The 24875-nt window shown below is 32.5% G+C and overlaps 2 protein-coding genes across 4 annotated transcripts; both read left to right on the plus strand.

Annotated features, from left to right (window-relative positions):
- Positions 1–369: 369 nt before the first annotated feature.
- LOC133290665 (pathogenesis-related protein 10-like) lies at positions 370–5833 on the plus strand. 3 transcript variants are annotated; one of them, XM_061488787.1, is made up of 2 exons: positions 370–641; positions 5381–5833. In XM_061488787.1, exons 1-2 carry the CDS (start codon positions 461–463, stop codon positions 5671–5673), a joined length of 474 nt encoding a protein of 157 aa, XP_061344771.1. In that variant the 5' UTR covers positions 370–460; the 3' UTR covers positions 5674–5833. The 3 variants fall into 3 exon arrangements, with proteins under 3 accessions (XP_061344771.1, XP_061344770.1, XP_061344772.1); XM_061488786.1 differs by lacking the exon at positions 5381–5833 and adding an exon at positions 796–1249 and having other exon boundaries at positions 371–641; XM_061488788.1 differs by lacking the exon at positions 370–641 and adding an exon at positions 4895–5266.
- Positions 5834–16762: 10929 nt separating this feature from the next.
- LOC133290669 (protein LlR18B-like) lies at positions 16763–18206 on the plus strand. The gene is made up of 2 exons (XM_061488793.1): positions 16763–17102; positions 17824–18206. Exons 1-2 carry the CDS (start codon positions 16922–16924, stop codon positions 18114–18116), a joined length of 474 nt encoding a protein of 157 aa, XP_061344777.1. The 5' UTR covers positions 16763–16921; the 3' UTR covers positions 18117–18206.
- Positions 18207–24875: the final 6669 nt, after the last annotated feature.

Genomic DNA, 24875 nt, shown 5'->3' on the forward strand with positions numbered 1-24875 from the left:
CAAGTAATATGAAACAAACAAAACCGATTTTTTACTTGCGCAAAGATAATTAGTTGGGGAAGATTAATAAAAAAGAAGAAGAGATAATTAAATGAAAGTATATAGTAAAGTTAAAGAGTATGGAGAGTCCGAAGAATATTTTCTGTTAAAATAATATTACTGATAAGAAAAACATATGAAATAATTATTTATCCCATAAATATTATCTCTTTCATATAAAATTATATGAAGCGTATGTAGTCGTAATGAAAATAAAAGTAAAAGGGCCCAACAACATACATAGTATTAGTCAGCATCTTGACCTAATTGATGCTAATGGGGAATACAAGCAATGGGAGCACTAGCTCTAGTTCCTATAAATACTAGGCTCATCTCTGCTCATAAACCACACAAAGCAACCAAAACCTCTTATCCTCATAGTAGCATTTTAATTCTCCTTGTGTTAATTTCCCTGATAATCATGGGTGTTTTTACTTTCGAGGACGAGACCACCTCTGTTGTGGCTCCAGCTAGGCTTTACAAAGCTCTAGTTAAAGATGCTGATAACCTCATCCCAAAGGCTGTTGAGGCCATCAAGAGTGTTGAAACCGTTGAAGGAAATGGTGGCCCCGGAACCATCAAGAAGCTCACTTTCGTTGAGGGTTAGTACTAGTACACACACATATATACATATGTTACTTAAATATGCTTTATATATATACACATACTATATAATATGTGAGATAAATATATATAGTTATCCGTTTTAATGACATAATTAATTGATCAACAAATTAACCAATTAATTATGTGCAGATGGCCAAACCAAGCACGTGTTGCACAAAATTGAAGCAATTGATGAGGCTAACTTGGCATACAACTACAGCATCGTTGGAGGAGTTGGGTTGCCTGACACAGTGGAGAAGATCTCATTTGAGGCCAAATTGGTTGCAGGCCCAAGTGGAGGATCCATTGCAAAGCTCACTGTTAAGTACCATACCAAAGGCAATGATAATCCAAGTGAAGAGGAGCTCAAGGGTGGCAAAGCTAAGGGTGATGCTCTTTTCAAGGCCATTGAGGGTTACGTTTTGGCCAATCCTGGTTACAACTAAGTGCTTGCTTATATATGGTTGTGTTTGTGGTTAATTTGGCTTTCAATGTAATCTTGCTTTTTCTTTCCTTTTGCTGCGGAATTGTGGGATTCCATGTCGTGTGTATCTCACTTCATCAATAAATTTTACTTACAAAAGAAATTATTAATAAATTGTTAGTAGTACACTACAATGCATGTGAATTATTATTATTATTATTATTATTTTATCCTTTTTAATCCCCGACACTATATTGGGATCATTCTTACAATATCTAACAGAAGAAAATTATTATCAAATAACAAAATTTGGGAAACATAGACGAATTGTTTTGGTTTAGGCGAGTTTATAAATTCATGAGATAAATTTAAGTATTTATTTTATTTTTAATTTATACGATATTTTATTTTCAAAAGTCACGGTTCCTATTTGTACCTTTCAACATGGTGAAGAGAACCGAAATATGGAATGGAATGGGTCGTAAAACGTAATAGCTTTAATGAATGAAATGGCTTTTCAAGTAATTTTGTTATTTGATTTATCATATCAGTATTGTAGATTATAATCAAAATTAATTTAAATAATAATTTATCATGAGAAAATCAAATTTTTTATAAGTAGAAAAAGATCTTTTGTAAAATAGTGAAATTAATGGAATAAAATTAAAAAAAATACAAGTGACGAAATATATATGTTTTGATATAATATAATATAATAGGAAGCACATGTATTAAAAAAATAAAAATAAAAATAGGAAGCACAACAGCAATGCCCCGTCGGTGTATATATAATTCATGATTAATTTTTTTTTCTGCAACCCTAAAATAATATCGTTTGGGGTTTAGGAAAAAAAATACAGGCATTTTAGTAAAATATATGATACAAAAGAAAAATGATATTATTAAAATACATTTTTTTTTCTAAAATCCAAAATGACCTCATGCAAGGAGAAATATTTTTTACTTTATTTTAACCTGTAATTATAATTTCACATAAAAAATGTAATTTACTTCCATATTTTTAATTTTTAATTTTAATGTTATAGTAATATTTAGTCACGTATTATTATTATTAAAAAAACTAACTTTCCTAAACTTTCATAATAATTACTTTAAAAGTCATACTGTTTTTGTAATATAACAATATATAATTAAATGAAAATGTACAATATTTTGTGCAAAATTAAATAGTAAAGTATATCAAAATTAAATTTTTTAATACATAATTGTTTTTTCTTATATTAATTTGATTTGCGTGACTGCGGGGATTAGATTTGTATGGTTTGGTAATAAATTACTAAATTCGTTCTGAGCAAAATAAGCCCAATCAAAACCCCAATGGGTTTGTTATCAAAAAAAATAAAAAAAACCCAATGGGTTAATGAAAAGCCACATTTTGAAGACATAGGACTTGGAAATAGAAAGAGGCTCAAGATCCTCCAACATCAAATTTGTTGGAAATTCCACTCCTGGGTGTAGTTTTGTTCCCTTCCTTGGTGTAGGATTTTTGTTGCCTCTATGTAGGATCGTTCTGAACTTAATTTTTATGTGATGATAAGACCTTGAGGTTTAGGATCTTCAAAGCTTCAAGACTTGTTTCATAAGTAACTATGGCAAGCTGGGACATGAACCAAGATATTGGTGACAAGAGGACCCACTAAAAAGGAGTTCTATGGGATAACAACAGCATAAAGCTTCAACTTTTAGAATGAGATAGAACTCTCTCATGAAATTTCCAAAGTTCTTTCACTCAAGAGAAATGAAGGATTATCAATTTTTGTTTGAATCTTTCGGCAATATTAGCAGATTGTCATGAGTGCAAAAATTAAAAAGGAGGAAAATTTCAACGGAGGGTTTTTGCGAGAACCCAACTATATCTTCTTTAAGTCTACGGGGCACACTCTAATTTATTTAAACGTTTAGGTGGCGTTTAGTATAAGGTATTTTTTAAAATTTTCGGAAAATTGAATTTTTCTAAATTTTTAATTTTCAGATATTATCGTAAACTGAATATTTTCATCATATTTCTAAAAATCAAAATTTTCAGATAAAAAAAAATTTCTTCTACCAAACGCCCTAGTAAAAATATTTTTAGCTAGGAACAATCTGTCAGGAACCAATCTAAGCTATAAGCAACTGCCGTCTCATATAGTTTTAATTGGAATGCTTGAATGAATCTAATATTTAAGTATAAACTCACCCACCGAAAAAAATTATGAATCCCACCAAAATATAAGAATGAATCTTCTTATATATGTTAGTTAATATAATCATGTGATGTGAGAGGACACTATCCATCTATGGACAAATCAACGGTGAATAAAAATGAGAGAGAAAAAATATTAGAATAGAGAATTATAAAATCATTACTGTTGACTTACCTATAAATAGTTAGGATTATCTCACATGACATGATCATGTTAAGTAACACATGATACGATCATTTTCCAAAAAAGATAGACTCGAAATTACACAACCAAAATATCAATATTTTAGTTGGTTTTCAAAAGATATGACGTAAGTAATATTAGTTTTTGAATAATATTAAATTATAACCATGATCTTTAAATACGCATTAATTGATCAAATTATTTTTAAAGTTTTTTGAATGAAAACTAATTTATAAAAATAATAAACATTCAAAAAGATACTACTTAATCCTATTTTTAATCAAAAATTGTTGGGCCAATAACAAAAGCCTTTGGCAGAGAAAGATCTCCATCCAGATATTAAGTGAGATTAGACACTATAAATATATAATCAAATCCAAAATTTTATTAGATGCATGAATCCTTCTATTTATATAATATTCACTCTCTTTATTCTTTTTAATCAAAATGAAACTTTACTCACTCACAGTTGATTTTCCATCAAGAATCGCTCCTTAAGTCAAGTCATGAAAACGATAAACTTGAGTTGCCAATTTTGAAGCAACGGGTCCCTTAGTTTGCTGTCGTTTTCTGGAGCAAAGCGTGGCCATTCGTTGTTTCAATTTGTTTTCAATTTTTTCACTCGATCATCTAATTATTCCTTTGAGTTGAGGAAAAAGATCTCCATCCAGAGATGATTTTGTTATTTTTATTTAAATATTTTCTCTATTCTTTCTAATTATTATTGATTTTTCTATAAATAATTAAAATTCACTCACATAATTATAATAATATTAAATAACCCATGTGAGCTGCAGGTAGTTATATGCTTGGAATATGCCGTCAAAAAACCCTTTAAATTATCCACATATAATTAAGACACGGTTTTTATTAAGAAATAAGCAATAAATAAATAAATAATACGGAATAAAATAAAAAATGTGTTTTTTAAGGGAAAAGTGTTTGTCATTTTAAATGACAGAAAAATATGTCATTTTAAGAGAGATACAGACACAGAAAATTTGAATTTTAAATTAAAAAAAATCACTCATTTTCTCTCTCCCATGATTTCCGTTTTTCTGTGTCTATCTCTCTCATAAAATGACATAACTTATGTCATTTAAAATAACAAACACCAAACCCGTTTTTTAATTATAAAACCATATGTCAGATAAAAAAGACAAATATTAAGATGTTATATTGTTATCCCACTTAAAAAAAATATTTTATAATATGAAAGTACAATTATTATTTGATTTTAATAAGGCCAAATGTTGATCTGTGCTATTTTTTTTTGTCAGGTGCAATACTCACCCTACCACAACCACATCAACATCAACATATTTGTCTATGTAAAGTATTTCAAATCCGCCATCTTTGACTAATCAGTCCAACCCTTAAATTTTCTTATCTTGCCACCCAAATATTATTCCAAAATAAAAAAAGGACACCACCAACCTCACTGAACTTCTTCTTCACCTAACCAGCTAGCACATGATTAGTAAAAGCCATAGCAGCCAGTGCTTTATAATATAATGTTCACCCCTCCTTCTTCACTTCTCATAAGCCACACAACAGCAGCAACCAACATTAACATATTCTCATAACCCTTTTCGTTGATTTTGATCAAGATCACTCATCTTCATCATGGGTGTTGTTACTCAGGAATACGCTACCCCTGCAGCTGTGCCACCTGCTAGGCTTTTCAAAGCCATGTCATTAGATTTTCATAACCTCTTCCCAAAGATTGTTGATATCATCCAGAGTATTGAATTCACTGAAGGAAGTGGTGGTGCTGGAACCATTAAGAAGCTCACCACAATTGAAGGTCAGTAAATGCTACCTTTTTAAACCCATAATATAATATAATATTAACTATTGAAATTAATCATGGGTTATACTTATATGAATGTGATGAAATTAAATAATTTAATGGGTGCAGGTGACAAAACCAAGTATGTGCTGCACAGAGTTGATGCAATTGATGAAGTTAACTTTGTATACAACTTCAGCATAATTGGGGGCACTGGATTGGCTGACAATTTGGAAAAGGTCTCATTTGAGAGCAAATTGGTGGAAGGCCCAAATGGAGGGTCCATTAGGAAGGTACATGTTCAGTATTTCACTAAAGGTGATGCTAAGCTCAGTGAGGAGGAGTTGAAGGCTGGCCAAGCCAAGGTTGAAGGGCTTGTAAAGCTTGTTGAAGGTTACCTTTTGGCAAATCCTGATTACTGAACCTCTTTATAACTAATAAGAGTTTTTAGCTATGGTGCAAAATAATGGCCCAGTTTTTGGATCTGCAGCCTAAGGCTTGTTAAGGCTTTCTTCTAAATCTTTGTTATGACTTGGCCACGTAGATCGTAAATTTCAGTTTCTTAACTTTCTTCAGCTTTTTGCCATATATAATTGAAAAAAATTATATTTACAAATTTTTTGTTTACAAATTTTTACAAAATATATTATGTACTTCAATAAATACACTAGTACATAGTATAATTTATAAAAAAAATATCGTAAACGAATCATTGTATAATTATATTTATGAGTATTGTCTTTTGAATTTTGTGGAAATTGATGTGTTGCCCGCTTGCTCAATTGGGTACAAGATAAACTACGGACTCATGTTGATGAATTATTCGAATTGGCACAGAGAAAAGTTTGCCTCATTTCGAGGAACCTATCCATATACAAGTATACATTATACAACCTGTTGCGGTGAAAAAAAGTAAAATTAAAATTAAAATAATTAATTGCAGAATTAATGTTATTTTTTAAATATTTTATAAAATTAATACAACCAATTCATCAGAACTTGCTATGTGTCAGTTGCGTACAAATTAATATACAGTATTGTGCATCAATGTAGGCACAATTGATTACATACATTAATTAAAATATATAAAAAATGAAATTAATTATATAATTTATTATTTAAATTATAATTTTCAAAATTTGTAGGCAGCCTGGTGCATCTTTTCTAGGAAAATAGAAATCTGCCTAACTGATGACAACACTATCAGTGCCCTCAAACTTTGGAATTTAATGAAAATATTCCTCTGTGTGTTGGCTGAGAGTTTATAAATTTAATTTTAAGTAACATTAATTTTAGTTCAAAATAAGTTTAAAGTAATGTAATTAATATTTATATTTTTTATTTGAACAATAATTTGCATTACATTACATATTTGAACAATAATTTAAACATAACTAATATTATTTGGAACCAAAAGGAACAACTCTAAATTAATATCCTACACCTAGTAGTCGATTATAAAATATCTTATTTTTAAGATTTTAAATTTATCTATTTAGATTAAATAAAGTCAAGAATTAAAGAGGTAAACCTTTTCCTATAATTAACGTTGCTTTCAGTAAACTGTGACTTTTCAATGTTATTATCATTATTATTATATAATATAATATAACAGACTTCAAAAAAGAAAAAAGAAAAGTATTTTAGCGCAGAATATTTTATGCGAAATAAAAACGGAATAAAAATTGGAATATTAATATAGAAAGCGCCAATGATATAGACTTCTGAGGAAGTGACTGATACAAATGAAAATACAGATCACGATAAAGTTTCAGTTAAATGTTTAGGTACGCGGAAATGAGAGAATTCAAATTTTATGTATACCCTTCATGTGCTGAATGTATCCATAAAAAATTATTACTAATAATTGAACAAACGAATTACACCTCTCATATAATTGAGCATGTGAAGAAAAGACATCAGTTTGACTCCAAAACAAAAATAAAAAATCGTCAGGTCCATATCGTGATAACTGATAACAACTCTTAAATATAAAATGTATTTTGCAAGAATCATGAAGAACAAAATAAAATTTAAATCCATAACTCGCAATGCCAAGGCATGCTAATGTCAATTCATCAACCATCAAATAATGTTACTCTTCGGTTCTAGAGAATCGTAAAACTATATTATATAGTATATGTTTAGAGATATTTTAGAGATAAATATTTGAATTGGCTTATAACTAATATTTCAATCCCTGCGCACTATTAATAGGCTTATAGCCAATACTGTGAAGATGTTTGATTAGTAAAAGGAAAAATGGATTCATAAAAAATTATGTTTCATGAAAAGAAAATTTGTTTAGAGGTAAGGTCATAAAGAATGGAACCTCCAACGAATGCAGGTTGACCAAGATAAATGCACATGCGGGCTCTTGAGGAGAGTTTGTGTCTTTGAGAGGTCAATGTTGATGCAAACGAGAGACAACCGAAGACACGCAGGTTGATGAGTGTTGGTGCCTTTCGATAAAGACATTCCTAAGGTGATTTTTGAGCTAGCAAAGGTGCGGCCAAGTGTTTTTGAGTAAAGTGGCATGAGGCACACCAAAGCTCCAAAGAGAGTGTGGTAGGTTTGCTTGAAAGGCAACGGCACATGTGACGTTCAATATATGTTGGTGTTTCCGTTCCACCAAATCATTTTGTTGTGGAGTCTCAACACAACTGGTTTGATGGATGATTCCACGTTGTGAGTAGAAATCTGGCATCATAAATTCCTTCCAGTTATCTGAACGAATGCACTTCAAGGAACTATCAAATTGGTTATGAACATATGAACAAAATAATGTAACAGCTTTCGGGTCTCACTTTTGTGTGACATGAACTTGACCCAAGTGAACCTAGAGAAGTCATCAACCATTGTTAAGAAGTATTTGTATCCTTGAGTGGAAGGAACTGAGAATGGTCCCCAACTTTCCATGTGCAACAACACAAAATTTTTAGTAGACTGAGAATTACTTGAAGGAAATGGTAACCTCTTTTCTCTAGCAAAATGACATATATCACAAAGCTTAATGTGAGTGCTGGGAATGAAAGGAAATTGAGTGCATACATGTTTTAATACACTCTCTGAAGTATGTCCTAATCGAAGGTGCCATAATAAGGCATCATCTTTATTACATTGAAAAGCAAAATTAAAATTCCTGAATTGTAAAGTTGGACTTTTTGTAGCATTGAAGACGAACAATCCACCAACTCTTTCAGCTGTACCAATCGTCCTCAATGTGGTTCTCTACTTAATTAAACATTGTGAGGCATCAAAAGTTAGAGAGCAATTTGAATCATCTAACAATTTTGTCACAGAGATTAGATTAACTCTAAATTCTGGCACAAACAACAAGTTCTTTAAACTAAGAGATGAAGTGACATTAACTACACCAGAATAGGAAGCACTAATAGAAGATCCATTTGGCATATTAGTGAGTATAGGCTTAATCTTGTGGATAGATTGAAACATTGAATGAAGATGTGTTATATGATCTGTTTCCCCCGTATCTAAGAATTAATGAACAAAAGTTTTTCCTGTAAAAATCGAAGGTTTTTCGTCAAGTGAATGGCTTGTGCCATATTGGTGGCATGTGTGACTATGGATTGTTGTATATTGTTAATGAATTCTTCGTATTTCTCCTTCGGAATTGAAACTTGTAACTCTGACGCGTTCCTGCAATCAACAAGAGAGATTATATTACCTTCTTGTTCTTGAACCATGTTGTTAGCAGAATGTTCTTGTTGTGAGTTCTTGGACCGATAGCCTTGAGGGAGACAATGCTTGAAATAGCAAGAGTAAATGGTGTGATTGGTCTTTTTAAAATGGGTGCAATACTTGTTCACTATATTTTGACCTCTACTAGAATTTGAGCGACCTTTGCCTTTATACATGTTGCTACGGCCACGATAACCTTCAGATGAACTTGCAAAGATCTTGGCTTCACTTACATCATTATCGCGCGTTTCTGTCATGAACTGCCTTTCCTATTGCACAACTAAGGAGAAGGCTTTGTTGATATTAGGAAGGAGACTCATCATCATGATTTGAGAACAAACATGGCTGAATTATTCGTTAAGTCCCCTCAAGAATATGATGACTTGATCTGCTTCTATGTGTTCACGCGATTGATCAAGAGTTCCATATGTGCAAGTTAGTAACGGCCTGAGCTTATGGAATTCATCCCATAGCATTTTCAGATTTGTGAAATAATCCGACACAAATTTTTCTACTTGATTCAGCTGGTATATATCCTCATATAGATCTGATATGCGAAACACATCAGACTGGGATAATCTATCTTTTAGGTCGTTCTAAACTTCATAGGCCTTGTCAATCCAGAGAATAGATTGTACAATAGAATCATCAATGGAATGACGAAGCCATGATAAAATCATTGTGTTACACCTCTCCCAAGATGCATACCTTGGATCTTCTTCTGGAGGTGATACGATGGTGCCATTCACGAAGGACATTTTGTTTTTGGATTTCAAAGCCAGAGTAATGGCATGTGACCATGCGTGATAATTCTTGTCACTTAACAATGGCAATACAAGAACCAAAGATGGAGACTCATTCGGATGCAGATGATAAGGATCTACAACTTGGTTTTGTTCAGCCATGAATTCAATAAAGGAAAAATCAGAAGTGGGGATTCAAAAAGAAAAAACATGATTTGTAGATGTGGGAAAAGCTTTGCGGAAGCTGGATGGACTAGAGCTCTTAAGGTGAGTTCTGACACCATCTTATGAATCTTGAGTTCTTTCATCATGAAAATTTGAACGTAATAATGAATATAAATCTGTACTTATACATGAATTAAACTTAGCTAAATTATACACGCAATGAAGAAATGCTACAACTCTAACAAACTCAGTGCTAACTGATTTCTAATTAAACAGAAACTAACTTTCTGACGTGGCTAGTGGCAGAGCCACGTTGTACGTGGATGTGGCCTCCACCCGAGCTAAATTTTAAAAAATTATATTTATCATGTATAATTATATAATTAATTATAATTTGGCTCAGTTTAAAATTGTAATTTGGCCCGGGCTAAAATTTGTAATTTGGCCCTATCAAAAAATTAAAATATATTTGGTGAGAGATTTGAGTAAGTTGTATTAAGTTATGTGTTCTATTTCCATTTATATAAAAAAATTAAAATATAGGGAAAACTTAAAAAAAAAACATATAACTTTCTTCATATTCATTTACTCCCTCTCCAAAATTTTAAATCATTTACCCCCTGACTTAAAGTTTTTTTATCATTTACCCCCTAAGTTAGGGGGATAAATGAGAAAAAAACTTTAAGTCAGGGAGGTAAGTGATAAAAAAAATATAAATAAGGGTGTAAATGATTCAAAAATTTTGTGAGGGGGTAAGTGATAATTAATAAAACTAAAAGGGATTTTTTTGAAGTTTTTCCTAAAATATATTCAATAAAATTTAAAAATATTTAATAAAATTATAATTTTTTTTATGCTTCATGCTCAAGTGTTTTGTATTTAGTATAATTTAAATATATTATGATATGAACTAACTAAAATTAAGAAAAATAAATACACATAAACTTTTAGCGAGCCGGCTCCGCCACTGGACGTGGCAAGAGCTACTGAATCTACGGACGTGTCTTTATTCTTTTGCTGACTTGTATCGATAGCATATGGTAACAAAGATAAAACACTTTGTGCCTGTAAGCTAGCCTCCAATATAGGATCCAGTGGTGGGTTTCTTTGCTCCTCTATAGGTGAATGGAAAGGTGATTTCTCTTACAATATAGGCAATTGTTCTTCCTTGGAAGCTGAATTATGGGGGATATATCATGGCTGTAAATTGGCAAGTGATATGCAGTATTCAAAGGTGTGGATAGGTTGTGATAGCAAAGAGGCTTTACTTTGTTTGGAGGAGAATGATGAAGTTTGTGGTTTCTCATACTTGATAGGCAAAATTCGAGAAGTGGCTCTGGCCTTTGAGAAATTCCAGTTGGAGTTTGTCCCAAGAGAATCCAATTCTTGTGCAGATTACTTGGCTAAATTAGGATTTAGTCTCAAGGGTGAAGAGTTGAGGTTACACTCCTCTCCCCTGATGATATGTTGAAGTTTTGGTTAGAATTTAGCTCCATTTTGTTGATGGAGCATGTTTGTTTGTATTTGCAGCGTTTGACTGTTTAGTTTTCTTTGGGCTTGGCCCTCCATTTTTATCAAAAAAAAGAAAAAGATAAAACACTTTTTTTTCTAAATGTTATTACATTTCCTATTTTATATTTTCTTTATCTGGTTTTACACATTTTATTGAATAATGTATTTAATTTTATATTTGTAAGATATTTTATTAAAGAAAATTAAAAATAAATTAGTATAGTATATGCTTTAAAAGAAGAGTTTTATAATTCTCATGTTGAATGAGAATTGAAATTTGATGTTGTAGATATAAAAAACATATGAGATTCATGTGTTAGAAAAGATTATAAGTAGGACCTATTTCAACACGAAAATTGAAGAGTGTGTAGAAAATTTTTAATTCTCATGTTAAATGAGAATTATAAAACCTTAAAAAAATTATAAACAACAACTCCAAATTAAAGCGCGTCGTAGTTTCTGGCTAGAATGATCATAAAATGTGGGAAAAAAAATGATCATGTAAATAAAATGGACTTCAATTCGATATTCCTCGCTGCCGTCCGATAAGGTAAGAGACAAATTAAATACAAGAATCAGAGTTCTTTGACTATTGAATGTGAAATCAATTTAACAAAATCGATATGATTAGGTGCCAGTTTTGAAACTCTGCCGTCCTTGAGATCTGTTTTTTCTTTTTTTTCTTTAAGTCAAGCCTTGTCGTTTTCCCAATTTTGTTTTTCTTTTCTTCTCTTCATCGGCCACAACTTGATGTAATAAGACATATTAGTTGAAATATATCAAAATACGGTTAATGACTTAATGCTAATAATCGATTGACCGAATTTTATTGTTATAACTCAAATTATTAGTTCCCCAATATTGATGTATACTAATAAAGGAGTTTAGGTCCTTTATATATTGTACAGCAGTACAGCTATTAATGAAATTACACATGCCAAAAAAAAGTTTGTTTGTTTTTTTTTTTTTTTAATTTTTTGTGATGAAGGAATGTGTTTATGCATCATTTAGAAAAACGAGTGAGTTTTAGTGTTTTACATCAAGATCATCTAACTTCTAATCTACCAAATAATCAGCGTGATTTCAGTAGAACAAATACGGTTAATGACTTAATGCTAATCGATTGACTGAATTTTATTGTTATAACTAAAATTATTAGTTCCACAATTGATGTTACTAATAAAGGAGTTTAGGTCCTTTAAATATTGTACAGCTATTAATGAAATTACACATGCCAAATATTTATTTGTTTGATTATTATTTTTTAATTATTTTTTTGGTACAATTTTTTTTTTTTAATTTTTTGTTATAAAGGAATGTGTTTGTGCATAATTTAGATAAACTAGTGAGTTGTACATCAAGACCATCTAACTTCTAATCTACCAAATAGTCAGCGTGATTTCAGTAGAAATAGCCATATAATTATGGTATAGATTAATTGCCATCATATATATATATACAGAGGTAGGATCTTTGACACCGGTGTCAAATTTAAAATTTGACACCTCATTTGACAGCCGTTAAATAAAAAAAGATCAACGACTCTGATTTGTAAGCACGTGACACCATTGATTTTTTTTGATCTAATGGCTATCAGATGAGGTGTCAAACTTTAAATTTGACACTAGTGTCAAAGGATCCTACCTCATATATATATATATGGGTTTACATTTTTGCAGCTGCTGTACGTGCAACAATCAAATTTTGTCATATATATACTTGAAAGCATTAAATGAGGAGAATCATAACCATACAAAGGATGAAAGCATTAAATATGAAGAATCATAACCATACACCTGTCGTTGCTGTATGTAAAGCGTCTGCAGAAATGATTTTACCATATATATATATATGAGGTTTATATTTCTGCAGATTGTTGTATATGCAGCAATCAAATACTTGCCATATATATACTAGAAAGCAAAGCATTAAATGTGAGAAATCATAACAATATATTTGTCGTTGCTATACGTAAAGCGGTTGCAGAAATAATTTTACCTATATATATATATATATATATATATATATATATATATATATATGAGATAAGATCTTTTGATACTGATGTCAAACTTTAAAATTTAACATCAAATCTTAACCGTTGATTTTTGTCAATTAACGGTTATCATTTATTGAGAATTAATAATTAATTAATAAGTTTGATTCTCAATAAATGATAGTCGTTGATTGACGAAAATCAACGGATAAGATTTGATGTTGAATTTCAAAATTCGATGCCGGTGTCAAAGAATTCTGCCTCTATATGTGTGTCTATTGTTAATACTTGAACATATTAATTAATTATAATTTTTTTCTCATCAATTTGCTGATGACTAGGTCACAAAATTTGATGAGATCGACTTTGATCCACCAGTTTACACCCACGTTGAAGGGGGACATGTATCGTGCCGTGCATTTGCTGCATAATTGCGATAATATTGTATATTAAAATTTCAAAATAATATTTGAAGTAATTAAGCTTAACTTATTTATAATCTTAAATCTCATCTCAAGCGATAAAAATTGATTGACTAATGCAACTAATGTTTTTTTAAAGAGATCGAGAATATTTCTTAGTATTTCAGATTATCCTTATGCATACAATAGTTTAACTTTATTAAAAAAAGAGTATATATTTATTTTAATCTCCTTAATAAAATAGATTACATCAATTTGGTATTTTCAAGAAATTTGAAATTTATTTAGTCTCTCAATCAAATAAAAGGATTTTAAGTTAATTAGCAAAATGTTTAAGTCGATTTAGTCCATTAATTATAAAACCTAACATCAATTTCCTATACATGTAGCCCCATCAGTGGTGTTCTCATGGTCCGCTATAGAATGATGATTTTGATATTATTTTCAATAATTTGAAAATTAAATTGATTTCACTTTTTATTAAAAGAGAGGACGCACCACATAGGTTGGCCTAAAGAAAGTCTAGAGAGAGAGCCCTCCACGATAGAGAAAGGTGATGAACGAGTGGTAAAATGTATTACATGTGTGCTCTCATTAAATGTTTCACAGTTCTACCAACAAAGATGTTTCAACAAACTTATTTAAATATGAGATAGTATCATTTTGATATTACTATCAAACTTTAAAATTTGACATCAAATTCTAATAGTTAATTTTGTATATCAACAATTATCATTTATTACGAATTAAATTTATTAATTAATTATTAATTTTCAATAAATAATAATCGTTGAGTGACTAAAATTAACGTTTAAGATTTGATGTCAATTTCAAAGTTTGACATCAATATCAAAGCATCCTGTCCCTTTAAATATTATTATTATTATTATTATATGTAGAACTTTGTAAGATTAAAATTAAAAGAAAAATTATAGATATAAGAATAAGTTATTCTATCAACTCTTTTTTTATGCCTATCTATTAATATTTATCATTCTCCAACATCGTTAGATTAAAGTTGAGATTTTGATCTAATAGTATTACAAATTAATAAGCAAGATAAGAAAGAAAAAATATAGGTAGAATAATCTATTATATTGATATATATGAAAAGTTATTATTTTTAAGACATTTTACTAATTTTATTTTTATATTAAAGTATTCATTTTTTTCAATTTATTGAAATTAAATAAATATTTTTTTTAATTTTTTTTTTAAAAAAATTTGAAAAATAAAAAAGTAAAAAAAAAAATCTAAAACTAAAAGATAAATATGTAATAAACAAATTTAAAATGTGATAATATAAATAGAATAATATAATGAATAAAATTATTTTACACCGGTATAAATTATACTCTTAATTTTGGCTATAGATTTTATTTATATTCAATGACTCTAATTTATTATTTATTATTTATTATTTCATTGAACATTAGATAAAAAATAATTTGCTAATTTACTTTACTATGATATAAAAAAGCACGGACAATTTCCATTTACATTAAGCCATTAGCTTTTGTAAAAACTTATTTTTTATTTTACTTTTTATACGATAAATGTACCTTCTCAATCCATATCAACCTCGTGCATTTAAGAAAATTAACCCACTAAATCCTGACACTAAGTTGGAATCTTGATATCAAAGGTAGAGAGAACAAATTGATTTCTTACACCATTGGTGTCTTTTTTTTTTTTGGTATTACGATTTCTTACAACTAGTTGCTCTAAGATTAGTGCCATAGTCTCACAGACATTGTTGTCAAAAACTAGTGTAAAAATATAAAAATTTATAATTTTATTAGAGTGATGCGTGTTAAAATGCAAGTAAAAATGGTCATTGGTAAAAACTGATAAAAATGCTGTGTAAAAACGATAAAAACTTACGTTTTTACCATTTTTACTTAAAACGAAAAAATTAAAAAAAAAAGATTTACAGAAAAAGAAATTAAAAAAAAAACATTTTTTGTTTTCCCCAAATCATATGCTAGTATCTTGATAACTTTTTGTTTGGATATATGTCTTTTATAATTATGTCTTATAAAGCTGTAATTCTATTATAAGTTATGCTATGAGAATCGTTTTGTGTTTTTGGATCATTGTGTGCATTGAAAGAAGTGGAATTATATCCTGATGAACAATGATATAAAATCTGCAGAGTGTATGAAGCAGTTAGAGCAGATTGGTTATCTATTATTTGTTAGTTATCATTGTTTACAATTTTGATACTTGATTATCAAAAATAATTTTTCTTTTTAGATAGATAAGTGACTAAACATCAGGTTCATTATGTAATATTTTTTTTACATACATATATATAATTTTGTATCTTGACCATATATAATAGAAAAAAGAAGCTTTACGTTTTGTGTCGTTTCTACGTTTTATGTTTTTACCACATATTTTCGTTTCTATGTAAAAATTCGAATTTCACAATATTGCTCATGCTCACAATATGTAATGCTCCCGAATTAATGCACTCCCTGAAAAAGAAAGGGGATGAGAGAGAAGAGAGGAGAGAGAGAAGGAGGAGAGAGAGGGGATGAGAGAGAAGAGGAGAGAGAGAAGGAGGAGAGAGAAGAGAGGAGAGAGAGGGACCAGGAAATTAATTTTCTCTCTCACTACGTTCAACTCTCCTTATAATTTCAATTCGGTACACATTTTTTAATGCTTTAGTGTTTTTTTTTTGAATTAACTTAATTTTAATTATTTTTTTGAAGCGAGTTAATTTCTTTAATATTTTCATAAACTTTAATTTTTTAAGTCGATTAGAGTGTGAAACAGTAAAGGATAGAGATAATTAAATCTCACTTAAATATGGTACGTGAAGATATTTAAAAATGAGACGGCTCATTTTTAAATCCGTCTATTTGGACTAAGTCTTAGTCTTCTTTTTCCCAATTCCGTTAAAGATTGTCCACATACAATACCAAACAGATTGACCCAATAAACTCGGGGCACTTCTTCAGCTAAATAGAGTAGCATCTATATGAGTGAGGGTGTTAGCCAGTACTGTCTATAAATACCATCTCTTCCCATCTCATAAACCGCAATACAAACTAAGCTGTATTCATATACAAATCCCCCATCCTCTTCTCATACTTGCATTATAGTCCAATCTTGTTTCTCGATCATGGGTGTTTTTGCTTACGATGATGAGCACCCCTCAACCGTGGCTCCAGCTAAACTCTATAAAGCTCTGGCAAAAGATGCCGACAGTATCATCCCAAAGATGATTGAGGCCTTCCAGAGTGTTGAAATCGTCGAAGGAAATGGAGGTCCCGGAACCATCAAGAAGCTAACCCTTGTTGAAGGTTAGTGTATGTTAAATTATCATTTTAATATATCAGTAAATATTACACTCTCAATCTTAACATTTGACTTATATTTAACTATTCTAATTTTTTAAAGAATGAACTTTTTAATATATTATTTAACATAATTATGTCATATGAAATAATTTAATAATTTATTAATAAATCAATAATTATTTTTTTGTTACTTTTATTTCAATCTTTTTTTTTTCACTTTTATTTCTCATCACCTTAATTTATTCAGGAATGATCAGATCCTCTCACATAATATGTTAAATATTTTTATAATGATGTTGCAACAATCTGTCTACGGGGCTATATATAATTAGAATAAGTGAAATGATGAGATCAACTTCGTAACGAATTAAATCAAGCCAAGAGTCACTAAGTATAATAATAATAATGGAAAAATTTACTAATGCTCTTGTGGTTTGCTTCAGAATTATTTATGTCTTTGTAATTTTTTATTTATTACATATACTCTTAGTTTGTAAAAAAGTAAAAAAATCACATAGACATATACGATAAAAAACATATAACAGGAATATATGTGATAAAAAAAAATCACAGAAATACAGATGATTATGAAATAAACTACATAGATATTGGTGATTTTTTCTCTAATAATAAATCAAACGGACTAATTAATTAGCTAGTTTTAGATAGCTACATGTTTGTGTGTGTATGTGTGTGACATGAGTACATTTTATGATTGTTGCAGGTGGCAAAACCGGCTATGTGCTACACAAAGTGGAAGCAATCGATGAAGCTAACTTGGGATACGACTACAGCATAGTGGGAGGGACTGGGTTGGATGAAAGTTTGGAGAAAGTGTCATTCGAGATTAAGGTGGTGCCTGGCCCTGATGGTGGGTCCATCGGAAAGGTCAATGTCAAATACTATACCAAAGGTGATTCAGTGCTATCGGAAGCGGTGCGTGAGGAAACAAAGTCAAAGGGAAATGGACTTTTCAAGGCCATCGAGGGTTACGTTTTGGCAAATCCTGATTACTAGATTCTCGGAAAAGCACTTGCTTTTTGTTTTATTCATGAAAAAATAATAATGAGTTTAATTTGTTTGGTTGTTTAATTTGTACTACGAGAACCCTCCTACACGTGTCTCTGTTGGGTTGTCTTGTGAACTAGTGTCGGTTTGATAAGTGTTACTGTGGGTGGATTTGGTTGGGTACTGCTTACAAAAAATACTCTATGTCTGTTGGTGTTGACGTCTTTGCACCACACCTGTATTCTGCACTAAATAATGCAAAAGAATTTGGTTGCACTTCGTGTCATTTTACTTGAGGTCATGACTCATGCACAATATGCGCGTGCTCTTTAACTGCTGAACTACTAAACTCGCCCAACTGTCCAAAACAGCTTTTCATATATTATTTTAGGAAAAATTATGTATTATTTAAATCGATATAAAGTTGTGTGATTTTAAACGAGAGAAGAGTAAATACTCTTTTTGGTTCTCAACAAATTTCACGATGCCTCTTTCAGTTCCTAGCAAATAAAAAGGCCCATCGTGGTCACTAAAAAATTTAAAATGGACCCATTTAGTTGAAATCGTGATTCCTCACAAATTCAAAAAGGACCCATATTAGTCCTCAAAAGGATAAAAATGGGTCCATTTTTAATTTTTTAGAGACCACGATGAGCCTTTTTATTTGCTAGGGACTAAAACGGATCTCGTGAAATTTGCTGAGAACCAAAAAGAATATTTACTCATAAGAGAAAGAGATCAATCATAAAAGAGATAATGAGAGAAAAAAGTTTTAAAGATGTGGGTTCCACCTCTTTGTGAAAGTAAAAGGACATAAGATGTACCATTTAAAATGAAACACCATTTTTCCATTATTTTATCATCTTGAGTAATTAATTTATTAAAAGAAAAAATGTGCACTTCTGCTTTAAAATCAACCTGCGAAAGTGTATTTTTTTGTGTTGAGAAAAAGGTTTATCGATTATGATGTTAAAAAATTAGATTTTATAAGAGTTATGTTGTGGGAAAAATGATTGCGTAATGTTATATAAACTCGTTTTGCGTGTCATAATTTTTTTTTTTCAAAAAATATAGATCCCATAAAATATTACGTGTGTAAAAAAATTTATTGTGTCGTAATAAAAAAATTACGGTTTGGAAGAGTTTACAAATGAAGATATCAACATTGTAATTGATTTGCTTGGACGGTGATTCTTCTCGTTGTCTGTGCATAATAAAAATTTGCCACCTAATATACTTTACAAATTTGGAAATGAATAATTTCCGCAAAAAAATTAAAATAATGTAATTAATTAAAATAATTACGCATTTAATGTTGTTTTGTTAAAAATGACACATCTGTTGCACAATGAGACGTCCTCTTTAGGCGTCACATGTGACGCCCCAGTGAGACGTCTCTCCCTTGGAGAAGACGTCCCATTGGGGCGTCACATGTGACGCCAAAGGGGGCGTCTCATGTGCAACCTATATATACCCCACTTTCCTTTTTTCACTCCTTACTCATTTACCTCTCTAACCTCTCTCCAACCTCTCTCTAACCTCTCTCTAACCGCGGTTCGTAGCGAAACTCTGCCAACGTAGGTAAGGTCATAATACCTCATATGTATACATTTAAATTACAGTGCTAGTTAGTAATACATGTTAGGATTGATTGTATATTAGAGACTTGGAACATTAGGATAGTCACTTAGAAATTTTGTGTCATGCTATGAATGTTGTAATGATATAGTAATATTATTATTACGTAGTTATTATTATTACCGATTTTTAATTATGTATTAGGGTTTAGCATATTAATTAGTGATTTATAAATAGTGTTAGAGACTTTGTAAATTTCGTATGTATGATGTTATTAATGCCGTAGTGCATAACTTTGTAGTTAGTTGAGGATAATGGTTGAGTCATCATCTTCTTCGGGATCTGATTCGGATGTAGAGCCCACCGATTCCCAGCATGTGGATCATACCTGGGCCGTACAGGTGGGAGGTCCTTCGTAAGAGGACGCAAAAAGGTCATATTTCACAGCGAGTGTGGAATACTGAGCATGTAAGAAAGATTAAGACTAGGCGTGGGAAGCCACAAGGCGGCCCACCTACCGGTGCTATTCCACAGGTTGTCGAAGAGTACCTCAGACAGGCGGGTTTCATACATGTTGCCAGGATGCAACATATCCAGGTATGTTATTTATGTCGTTTTGTATTTATGTAATTATTTAATAAAATTCGTTAACACGTGATAACTGCGTAATTTATCACAGATAGATACATTTTTAATTAGTGCTCTGGTCGAGAGGTGGAGACCAGAGACACATACCTTTCACATGACCCAAGGTGAGATGACGATCACCTTACAAGATGTGGCAGGCATCTTGGGCGTGCCAACCGACGGTACTGTCGTCATCGGATCGACCTCTGAGGATTGGCACACTGCATGTGCTGCTGTTTTTGGACATGTTCCAGAGGCCGGTGAGTTCCATCATTCCGGCGACCTCCGCATCTCATTCTTGGATCGGCATTATACCCGGTGGACTGATCATGAGGGGAATCATGCTGCCCAGATCTACTTCACAAAAGCCCACATTGCCCGGATGTTGGGGACTTGGTTGCTGGCAGACAAGTCTGGAGGTAGCAATTTTGGTTGCCGGCTTGTCCCGTTGCTAGGTGGAGGATCTGAGGACATTGGCCGATTCAGCTGGGGATCTGCAGTTTTGACACACTTGTTCAGGAATTTGTGTGAAGTGACAGATGCCCGTCGAAGCGACATGGGTGGTTGCCATATTCTCCTTCAAATTTGGGCATGGATACGATTCCCACCCATTGCTCCACCCCTTCCTCCTCATCCAGAGCCGGGCACACATTATGGATGCCGGTATGATTTATTTACTTCATTTGATTTCGATAATGTATGGTTAATAATGTATATACTAACTGTATACTTCTTGTGACTTTGGACGATTATGTATGGTTGATAATGTTTCTGATTGACAGGTTTAATGCTGTACAAAAGTTTAAACCTCATGAGGTCACCCATTATTGGGCAACATTGGACACACTCTGTAGAGATGAGGTTTGGTGTTGGATACTTACGATGTTGTTATTTGTCTATGGGTTTATTTATTTTTTTGTAACTCTATATATTGTTTCACATTTTGTTTGTAGGTGGTGTGGCAGCCATATATAGAATATGAGTGGCTTGACGTGACTCCAGAGCAGCAGTATCTGTGGCTTGCTGCCACACCTATTATCTACTTCCACACAGTATAGGCATGTCAACCGGATAGGTGCATGCGACAGTTCGGTCTTGATCAACCCATCCCGGAAAAATCTAGAAAATTGAGAGGAATACATGATCATACTCTACGGCGGAAGGTTGAAGAGAACTGGAGACGTAAGCTCAGGGCTCACATTGATCGATGGAATACCAGGATTCAGCATATTGTACTGCCACCTCCATTATATGGTTTGATGTCACCTAATCATGCGTACATGGAGTGGTACAGAGAGAGGGGAAAGCGCTACATATCTCGGTGGGCAGCAAAGATAGGGCGCATGGTGAGTTTTGTACTTATTTTACATTTGTTTCACATTTCTAACATTTTTTCGTAATATACAGATTGACGGTCTTGAAATGCTTTATCATGCAATAGAGGCGGAGGAGTTTCCTCGATTTGGACTACAGTATATCCACGAGGAGATAGGCCAGATTATTGGGATGTTTCGTGAGAGTTCACGAGTTGATGAGCCTGAGGCACCCCCCGTGCAGACACAGCCTGATCCTCAGTTGATCGTGGATGTTCCTCGTAATAGACGGGAGGGACGCAGATTAGGACGTAGACGTGAGAGAGTTGCTGCTGAGCCTGTCCCGATTATGGCACCTAGACCAGTGGTCGAGACTCAGGGATGGTTCAGACCTCCAGCATTTGGTCCTACTTACGGGTCACAGCCGATTTATCATCACGGATCGCAGTATGCGGCAGGTCCTAGTCAGGCGGCGTCTGAGCACCTCCGTCCTTCAATATCGTAGGCACGTGACCACTTTTCCTTAGGAATCGCATCAATCCACTCAGCAATTTGAGGACTACTTTCACGGAAACTCGCAAGATTCCTTTCAAAATCAACCATTGCTGGAGTATAACCTGCACAAATTGGACATGAACGAATTAAACATAAATTGACAGTCATAATGGAAAGAAATAATTACGCATTCAGTCAATGAGTATACCTAAATTCTTTAACATCCGCTTCAAATCTTCATTTCGAAACTTTTGATTGAAGTTGCTTGCAATATGACGAATACAGAATACGTGATACGCATTTGGCGGCTGCCAAGTAGGGTTTTTTTCCACAGCAGATATTATGCTTCGATGCCGATCGGATATCAAACATATGTTTGACATCGTAGTCACATGAGCACGAATATTAACGAGAAAATAATCCCATGCTTCCAAAGTTTCGCCTTCTACAATGGCAAATGCGATCAGTAAACATTCATTATTACCATCTTGGGCTGTGGCCACCAACAATTTCCCTTTGTACTTTCTATATAAATGTGTTCCATCAATTTGTATGACGGGTTTGGCAAATTTGAACGCCTCACAACACTGTCTAAACGTCCAAAAAATGCGATGAAAAACCTTTTTTCCAGAAACTAAGCTCTGCTCGGCATAAAGATCATTAGTTTGTATATGATAAAATGAACCTGAAGAAAAGCGAGCATGTATTCACACCACCTTGGTAAAAAAGAATATGATTCCTCCCAATCACCGTACAGAATTGCCATCGCTTTCTGCTTCGCATACCACGCCTTTCTGTAGGAAACTTGAAAGCCATATTTAGCAGTTATCCTTTCTTGCACCAAAGAGATAGACACAGATGGTTCAGACTTTATCATCCCTGCATTGAAGAGGATATCAGTGCCTCGATAACATCGAACGAATTTAATTACACATTTGTGTTCATTCACACATCTAAAATACAAAAAGGTACCTATCACGAGATCTACAATAACGTCCGCATCGAGCTGTCTATGACCCTGGGAAATGTGCTCATTCACACATTCGTGTTTTCCACCCCATCTCGTTATTTTCCAATTTTCACGAAACACCGGTTTGATCGCCCTTACGCGCCACAGACAACCTTGATCGTACGCACAACATTTCATGGACAACTTTGCAGCGTGCTCTCAATTACAATGGCTTCTTGATGCTCCCTAATAAGGTTGTGCTTAAATGCCATTTGGACATCTTTTTTTGTCGCAAATTCTTGATTGACAAATAACATGTCACCCAGTTGCCACAGACCTTGTATTGAAGCCGATCCAGACACTGAACCATCAGTACATGATTCTTGTTCGCTCTGATAACTCCAATCAATGTAAGAATAATGCGGAATTCCTTCCCAAAAGGAATAACATCTGTGTCACCTGCAATTGCGGATTATAATTTTTTAATACGAACTTACTAATTCAGGTATTAAATCAGTTATTTATTCACGCAGTATACAAATGGGAACAATTACCTTCTTGTGGAATACCAAACGGAACAGACGCAACGTCATTCAACTGCAGCATTTGCGCGACGACTGGTTGATGGAATATTGGGATTTCAGACGCACCCATCTCACGAGATTCATCTCCTTCTAAAGCACTAGCATCCTCCGCCAGAAGATGTTCTTCCATTGCCATATTTTCATCGTCGTCATCGTCATCTTCGTCGTGCATTTCCCAAGTCGGATCATTTTCATCTCCCTCAGAAAAGTTACCAACTGGAGACGCATGAGCGGCAGGAGAAGCTGGAAGACGGGGAGAATTTAAATAAACTGACCTCACCGGTATGGAAGCATTCTCCGTTGCGACGATGTCGACATACGACTCTAGAAAATCTGTCCTTGACTGGTTGCAAAATTCTTCCATTGTCATCTCCAAGTCTTCATCGTCAAGCACTTTCAAACTAATGTATTTATCACCTTGCCACACCCTTGTCGTGATCTCAGTGATACATTGGTTGTCTTGAAGACTTAACTTCTGCCGAATTCTCTGATGCAGTTCGCCAATGGTTGTGTTGCGTTGGATACGTGTCGGCCTTTTTTCACCTTCGAATATGACACCTCGTCGACCTTCTACCTTCCTACCATTGTAATATAACACAACACGAACAGAATCAGGATTTGAGCTCATTTTTAAATAGAATTAGAACTAAAATTCAAATACTAAATTAAAGATAAATGAATGTTGGTGGAGAAGAGAGATATGAAGAGTGAGAGAAGAAGTGTGAATTGAATGGAGGGGGTGAGGAAATATATAGAGCACACATGTGACGCCACATGTGACGCCCAAAAGTGGCGTCACATTGTGCAGTAGATGTGTAATTTTTTACAAAACAACATTAAATGCGTAATTATTTAATTTAAATACATTATTTTAATATTTTTGCCAAATAATTTCATGTATTATTTTAATATTATCATATTACGTGAAAGATATTGATATTCATTATCATATTGAAAGAATAAATAATTGGTACTGGGACAAAATAAAAATATGAAAGAAGTGCTTGATTAAAACAGTAATTTTTATTTTTTTGTTTTACTTATTTTTCGTAAAAATTATAACCATTAGCTATAAATAAATAAATAATACTAACACACGCCGTGATTATGTTAAATGAAGGGGATTTTTTTACTTTAAATGCCCAATATCGGTACAACTTTTTGAAAATTATTATTTAGACATGTAAAAATGTGTTCACAATCTTTAGGCACTGTTAGGGTT

Source organism: Gastrolobium bilobum, unplaced genomic scaffold (assembly GCF_033153095.1).
Source record: "Gastrolobium bilobum isolate Gb01-03AN ecotype WA unplaced genomic scaffold, APGP_CSIRO_Gbil_v1 utg5903, whole genome shotgun sequence".
Classification (NCBI taxonomy): Eukaryota; Viridiplantae; Streptophyta; class Magnoliopsida; order Fabales; family Fabaceae; genus Gastrolobium; species Gastrolobium bilobum.

Excerpts from the sequence above, each read along its gene's own strand:
- LOC133290665 (XM_061488786.1), top strand. The coding sequence starts at position 461 with ATGGGTGTTTTTACTTTCGAGGACGAGACCACCTCTGTTGTGGCTCCA. Across the intron at positions 642-795 it reads GAAGCTCACTTTCGTTGAGG|ATGGCCAAACCAAGCACGTG; the intron begins GTTAGTACTAGT and ends AATTATGTGCAG.
- LOC133290669 (XM_061488793.1), top strand. The coding sequence starts at position 16,922 with ATGGGTGTTTTTGCTTACGATGATGAGCACCCCTCAACCGTGGCTCCA. Across the intron at positions 17,103-17,823 it reads GAAGCTAACCCTTGTTGAAG|GTGGCAAAACCGGCTATGTG; the intron begins GTTAGTGTATGT and ends TGATTGTTGCAG.